This window comes from Maylandia zebra, linkage group LG17 (genome assembly GCF_041146795.1).
Source record: "Maylandia zebra isolate NMK-2024a linkage group LG17, Mzebra_GT3a, whole genome shotgun sequence".
Classification (NCBI taxonomy): Eukaryota; Metazoa; Chordata; class Actinopteri; order Cichliformes; family Cichlidae; genus Maylandia; species Maylandia zebra.
Window position 1 is genome coordinate 5524936 of NC_135183.1, and position 7256 is coordinate 5532191.

General features: G+C 39.3%; 1 protein-coding gene across 1 annotated transcript; it reads right to left on the bottom strand.

The window, feature by feature from the left end:
• Window positions 1–830: 830 nt before the first annotated feature.
• On the bottom strand, window positions 831–6827 carry ttc22 (tetratricopeptide repeat domain 22). Its single transcript, XM_012924003.3, has 8 exons — window positions 6444–6827; window positions 4688–4988; window positions 4305–4360; window positions 4117–4232; window positions 3264–3382; window positions 2377–2538; window positions 2094–2246; window positions 831–2011 (listed from the first exon to the last, which is right to left on the bottom strand). The coding sequence occupies exons 1-8, from the start codon at window positions 6713–6715 to the stop codon at window positions 1472–1474; spliced, it is 1719 nt and encodes a 572-aa protein (XP_012779457.3). The 5' UTR covers window positions 6716–6827; the 3' UTR covers window positions 831–1471.
• Window positions 6828–7256: the final 429 nt, after the last annotated feature.

Genomic DNA, 7256 nt, shown 5'->3' on the forward strand with positions numbered 1-7256 from the left:
GTTTGTCTTTGCCTTAGCTCATTCAGCATTCAGTCTAGGTTTACTTTGTGACTTTCAGTTTTCTTGTTTATGATTTGATAGAACAAAAAGATTAATAACATTTTTGAAATCTTTGTGTAGTTCTGTAACTTTTTTTCACATGGTTTTTGTCCTTCATGTAAGTTTCTATCTTTCTGCACCGGCGCTCAACAAAAGAAGTTGTCAAATGTAAAAATTTACAATGTAATTTTCCACTGTTTTATACTTTTGAATGAAATCCGTCCTGACTATCCTGTTATATGTTATTTTCTGAATATTCAGAATATGTTATATCCTGTAAACAAGATCTCATGAGTCCCCAGTGTAGTGGCAGTGAAGTCAGCAGAGGCGTCTGAAATGTGTCACGACAAACTCAAGGCTACGTGAACATATTTGAGTAACAATGGAATGGAAATCCATTTTGGCTTCCACAGAAAGGTGGAAACTGCTTCAGCTGCTTTTGCAATCACTCACCTTCACACTCGACTCATTTTGATATCCTTGGCAAGACAAAAAAGAAAAAAAAACCATATATAAAGGTTTTACTAATTTGTATCTTTTTTAAAAAAAAAAAAAAACTTTGGCAAAAATAATCTTTCCAATAATCTTCTTTCCAGACTCTTACTTTCATTTTATTTTCACTTTCTACTGTACTTTCCGGTAAGTATTTTTAAGTACAGAAGATTACACCCCTAATTTAGAAATGTACCTTTCAAATATTGGGGAAAGAAAACCCTTAAACCAGCTGTACTTTCCTTAACGGTAACTAAGGCTTGCGTATATGTTAGTATAAAAAATACAGAGTCCCAACATACATTTCTGTGTGATTTTATCCTTCAAATTGCAGCAGGATGAAGCAACAGGTTTGCTTTGTATATGTCATCATAACTTATTCATTTAACTACAAATTAATAGACATGTATTTAAATTAAGGAAAATATCAACAATCACTGTGTCAACTAAATGCTTGTACCCCCTCAAACCTGTGAGATTCCACATCTGCAAGAGTTGGTGTATTAAGTGTTCCAAAAGTAATTATTTTATTAAATGCAATTTTAAATGTCCTATAAACACTTACATCACACTTCTCAAAGGCTCACAATACATTGTTGCCAACTCTGTTTTTGGTTCAACAATCTTATGGTATATACCCCCATCTGCAGGTCATTAGTGGTAAAACATCTACTAAGTGAGAGGTAGTGGGACAGTGTGTGGGTTTTGCAATAGCAGTAAGACTGCTTAAGATGTAAAACTACTCAGTTTGCGAAGCACTCCAAAAAATATGATACCTTACAGCTATTATCTTACAAAAAACAGAACGATAGATTAATCACAGTTTGGAGAAAACATCCTGTAAATGCTGTATAGGCAGCACTTAGTAAGAGCTGTTTATTTAAATACATGAAATGATGTTAAGTCATTCTTTAATAACTGTTCAAGCCATATCTTTGCATCATTTTAATGAGACCGACCTAAGGACCAGTGATCTCTTTTTAGCCAGCTGTTCAGGCACCACTGTATCCAGCAGCCTCCTCACTAGGTCCAGGCGTCCTGTCTTGATCAGAACCCTCGATAACTCTGTAACCTCTGCCGTGTGTGTCGTATAAAGGTACCTCAGCTCAGCCTTCACTATGTCCTGAGAGTACAGCTCCTCTGCCTTGAGCACCCACATTTCCAGCTGAGTGATGACAATGCCAGGGTCAGGGTGTCCCTGCATGAACAGAGTCAGGAGAGCCTGTAAGAGGCAGCGCAGGGCTGTGGTGTCTCTGCCCCCTTGTTTCTCTAACTCCAGAGCTTTTTTGAAGCAGTCTACGGCGTTCTGCTCCTCGCCTTTCACGAGGAGGCAGCGTCCTCTGAGCACATGAAGTTCCGGTAAGCAGTCTCCCAGCTCAAACTTCAGAGCGTGAGACAAACTCACCAGGGCACTATTTATTGCACTCTCATCCACCAAAAGGCTCTCCTGGAGTGCATCTACACCCATGTAGTAGTATACCTGAAATGAAAAAGATCAACTTGAAAGCCTTGTTGGGACATGAAACACAGAATTTGACCAGCTTTGCACGTTATGCTTTTACCTGTGCCATCTCCAAATGTGTTCGAAGACAGGGGCGTACACCGAGTACTTTGTCTAAGTCTTTTCTAGCTTCAATTAGCTTCTGTCGGTCTGGGATTCCACCATCACCAAACTTTGCCTTCTCGAGGTCCCCCATGTACAGGATTATATTGATCTACACAGAGAACATGTTGTCCAAATATGTAAACTTTTTACATGTACTAGCCACTTTAAACTAATACAGCTATTCTGGCCTTAAAAGGAGCTGTCATAGCAACTGACTTGATTAGTCGTAGCTACAGTACCTTGGCACGGGTGCAGTGAGCCTGCCAGTTGAGTTCTGGATCTGGCAGCACATTTAGGGCCATATTGCAGATCCCTGTAGCCATTTCATGTTTACCCAGCAGAGAGAAGACTCTGGCCAGAAGGTTCAGGATAAATGCATCGTCACTGGCCATATTTATGGCCTGGAAACACAGACAGAGCTGTTATTATCTCATCTTAAAAGGGAACAGTGCAGCAGTATTTCTTAAACCCATCCATCCATTCGCTTCTGCTTATCCTTTTCAGGGTCTGGAGCCTATCCCAGCTGTCATAGGGTGAGAGGCGGGGTACACCCTGGACAGGTCGCCAGTCTGTCGCTCATTGTTAAACCAAATGAGCAATTAGTAAGTGAGTGAGTTAATGACTTGTTCAGCAGTTTTTAGCTGAAAAAAACCTTCTGTTGTCCTAGTTAGATACATATTTTTCAATCTTTTGAACTGAAAAGTCTCAAATAAAAAGCATTTCACTCACTGGCCCTCATTTTAGGTTTGACAGCATTTTAGCAGATAAAGGTGAATGGCTTAAACATGAATTGAGCTGAAGTTTGGGGAAGGCCTCGGAGAGGACTGGCAGCGGCTCCCGGGCCTGGAAGATCACCGTGTACTAAATAGAAGTGAAGAAGTGAAAGAATTGAAAAGGGGAGCGAGGGAGGGGCACAAAAACGAACAGCTTGTAGAACTGGGGGAACATATATAGGTAAGAACCTGAAGGAGCGTGTTCGGAGGCGAGGCCCCACTCCTGAAATTCAGATACTTTATCGCTAACAAAAGTCAGATGACAGGCTGATTGCAGAGGTTTAGTCCTAACAGTTTGAGGGAAAGTAATTGTTTTTTTCCCAGCTTGGTGAGAGGTGCATGAGTTAACTCACAGTTCCATAACAGGACAGAGGATCCGAAGCCGAGAAACCGCAGTCGTGTATGGACATGGGCACAGGGGAAAACTCCTTCTTCCTTTCTAACATGATGCCGACATAACACCAAGCTAGAGCTGATGGGAGAGACGAGAAGATTTGGTTTTTCAGCTTTTATTTTTTGTAAATAGCATGTACTTGAGGAAATAGACAAACGAACTGGCCTGTAGTTTTAACAAAATGATTTCAGCAACAAAAACTAGTAGCTCATTGATATGGATAATACACCTTCACCGACTTGCAATCAATAATAATAATGATAATATGATAATGATAATAATCATAATAATCATAATGAGACTGTTGGGACTATGTTGAATGTTTTTCTCTTGATAATAATCTTTCCCTTGTGCAATGATTGACTTTGACTTTCCAAATTGTTTGGGAATGACCTCTTCAGACTGACGCGTAGACAGAATTGGTTGTGTAAGATCATTGTAGACGTTCTTTTAGAAATATATAATGTCATGATCTAATATGTTGTGTGTTGTAGTTTTAATCTGAGACCTTTAAGGACCACATGCGGAACAGATTTGTATTTCTTTTTTCTCTCTGACTCCATGACTGAAAGCATTTATCATGACTGTATTGATCTGTCTTTAGTTAGTTTGTATAATCAGATTTTAAATACAAACACCTTTTTGCAAAATTTTGCACAAACTAATACATTTATAATCAATCTCTGATTATTAGAGTCTGGTGTGGCCAGTCTTCATGAACACCTTTAATTTTGATTTTTTTTGCTGTACTGAAACTTGAACATCTGTAAGAACTGTGGATTAATTTCAATACAATACTGTCACATGTTTACCTTTGTGCTGTGTTTTCTCAGATTCCAGTGTTTCTTTCAGAAACTGGAGTCCTTTATTGTAGTGCGAAAGTCTGGAGTACTCAGAATCCTCTTTGGTCTTTACTATGTTGTCCAGCCTGCAGACAGAAAATAACTTGAATATTTTCACACTGTGTGGTGATAGTAATCTAAATCATATCACCCTGTACCTTATGTAGATTGTTGCCATTTTAAAATACCAGCTTCGTTTTTCCTCTATCGGTATCTGAAAAACAGCACCACAAGTTAAGTAATACCCCACTTAAATGCTCCCTACAACATGAAACAGTGATTTGAAAGCTCTTATCTGCTACTAAATTTGTGATTTTAGACTACAACAAAGTAAAATGGCCTCATTGTCTTCCTGTGTGTAATCTTTTGAGCATTGTCATATTCCTTCAGTTAATTCCAGTAGAAAAGCTAGAATGATGTGAATGCTCACCATCTAACCAGTCATTATATCAGTGCTCCGCTTTGTCTTTACACTCTGCAATGTGATTCTTGGCAGTTAACCATGTGTTGTCTCTTTATTTAAAGTATTCATATCTCTCACCAGGTCACCCCCATAATGCAGGGCTCTGTTGTAAAAAGACAGTGCAGTGTTCAGTCGCTCTCTCAAGTCGTCGTCGCTGTCCAGCTCTATATCGTACGGAAAGACGTAGGCCTGCTCGACCAGGCAGCGTGCAGCCATAATCCTGATCTCATCCTGAGACGCCTCACCGCCGTCTAAGCCCATGAGGTTGGACACTTTGTCCACACACTCCCCTGCATCCAGTTCTCGTCCCAGCTTGTCATACACGTAGCCCAGGTTTGCCCAGGCATTCAGATTCCCAGGGTCCTCTTTGCAATTGCCCCTGAAAGGCCAGAACACACAGACAGTGGGGCTTAGAATCAGGTCCAGATTAACATAAAGAGCTATCAGATCCAGGAGGCACTTAAAGACATTTCACACAGCATCTAACTAAAAAAATAAGAAATGGCAGCTGTGAGTGAAGTTGGAATTTTAACTATAGAATTACCAGCTACTGCAGTTATGACTATGTTGCAATGGGATAATTATCTTTTCTTCATTTTCTTGTTTCTTGTACTGTGCAGTAAGAACTGATAATTGTATATAGTGACATATTAAAAAAGGAATACTTGTGGATAGTTATAGTTGAAAAATTAAAGTTCAATGTATAAAGATGTATGTATTCATATATTTATTTATATGTGTTCACACTGTATAATCAAAACAGACATGTATGATGAACTAGCTAGGGGTAGGAATTAATAAGCATTTGCTTCCTCCCACTCTGTTTTGAACTGGGAGTGGTCAGCATTTTTTTTCTCCATGTGAATAGGATGGCTTTCAATGATTTCACCTTTATTAGTTGTTTTTTTTGTCCATTATTGTTACTTATATGTTCAAAATATAGATCTGATTGATTCATTACGATAGGGGTGGACACAGACACCTGGCCAGGTAAAACTACCTGGCCAATTGCTGTGCCAGTTGAATGACACCTCCTGTTTAGTCTTTAAGTGAAATTTTACATAGCTTACATGAACAAAGTTCTCATACTTGCAAAGATATTTAATCTAAACTAATTTTTAGATTACTACTCAAACTAAGTACTCAAAGGACTAAGTGGTCTGTCCTTCACCCAACTGATGATGGATGGATGGATGGATGGATGGATGGATGGATGGATGGATGGATGGATGGATGGAAGGATGGATGGATGGATGGATGGATGGATGTATTGACAGAAACTGACATTTCTGTCACCTGCAGCTGTGAATAGTGCTGTCAGCCAAATGCTAACGTGTTAATATGACAAATGAGTATTTCTGATTTTCATTATTTACCAATTCTTCTTAAAGATACTTTTGACTTGTCTCTTGTCACAAAGGGTTATAGCAGCTAATACCACATAGTTTTGTATTTCTGGCTGGCATTAAACCAGTCTTCTGTTGCTTGCAGAAAAATGGGTTCAACTTGCAGCACCATAAATGTGTCGCTGAATCATACGATAATAAAAGTGTCAATAAATAGTAAAAATTGGACAATCGAGCGCCATTTTAATGTCTAAAGTCTGCAGAGAGCTAAGTTACTTGAATTAAAATAAAAATGTGTATGATGTTTTTTACACATATAAACCTTCTTCACAACCTTCACAAGGCAGCAAAAACAAAAGAAAGAAAAGAAAATGCCGTCAAGATCTCTGAAGAAATCATGTATTCACTGTGTATTTAATATCCTTCCTCTGACTCAGTGAATTTTCTGCATATTCTTCCTTAAAAAAAAGATGGCAGTGAATATTCACCTGAATATTTCCTCAGCAGTGTCCAGCTGTTCCAGGTTAAAAGCCAGCAGGCCCAACAGATTTCGCACAGCATATTGCAAATATCCAACTTCTGCTTCTAGCTCAGCTCGCAGGCTTTCCTGTCTTAAATAAGTGTCCCGATGTCTCAGCTTCACTGGCCCAGTAGGATCACAGTTAAGATTTAGATCCAGGTGGAAGTGACCAGGGATGTAGTCCATGTCCTCCATGAGAGTCTCAATGTCCTCTGTGTTTTCCCTTTCTGTGGCCTCCATCTTCTCTTCTTTAAGAAACGCTAAAAATGCTAAAAAATAATCTTAACCAGGGTAATGGTTAAGGTAGCAGAAGATCGTACCTAAGAACACACCTTGTCCTCTTTAGTCGACTTTCACATAAGTCACTCTTGTGCTCCAGGTTTGGACAGGTTGAACAGGTTGGGCTTGGGAGTGACTGGGAGTGGAAAAGAATGATAACTGAAGATAGTGTGAAGCTGTTGAAAAAATATGTTTGCCCACCTTTTTATTCTTATTGCACAATCAGAATTCTTGAATACATGAAATCATCTATATTCATGTTTATTGTCTGGAAATAAAACTGCCACACTTCTGTTCAGCCATGTTTCTTTGCCTAATTTGTATGTGCGAGCGTGCGTCTCTCTCTGTGTGTGTGTGTGTGTGTGTGTGTGTGTGTGTGTGTGTGTGTGTGTGTGTGTGTGTGTGTGTGTGTGTGTGTGTGTAGGTGGGTGGGTGGGTGGTAGGGTGTATTAAAAGTCCCTCGTGACAGGATGATTTAATTTCTGACTGAGTTTTGTAAAAT

Coding starts and splice junctions, on each gene's coding strand:
- ttc22 (XM_012924003.3), bottom strand. CDS start 6,715: ATGGAGGCCACAGAAAGGGAAAACACAGAGGACATTGAGACTCTCATG. Junction 4,361..4,687: donor TGCATTATGGGGGTGACCTG/GTGAGAGATATG, acceptor GCTGTTTTTCAG/ATACCGATAGAGGAAAAACG. Junction 4,233..4,304: donor ATGGCAACAATCTACATAAG/GTACAGGGTGAT, acceptor TTCTGTCTGCAG/GCTGGACAACATAGTAAAGA.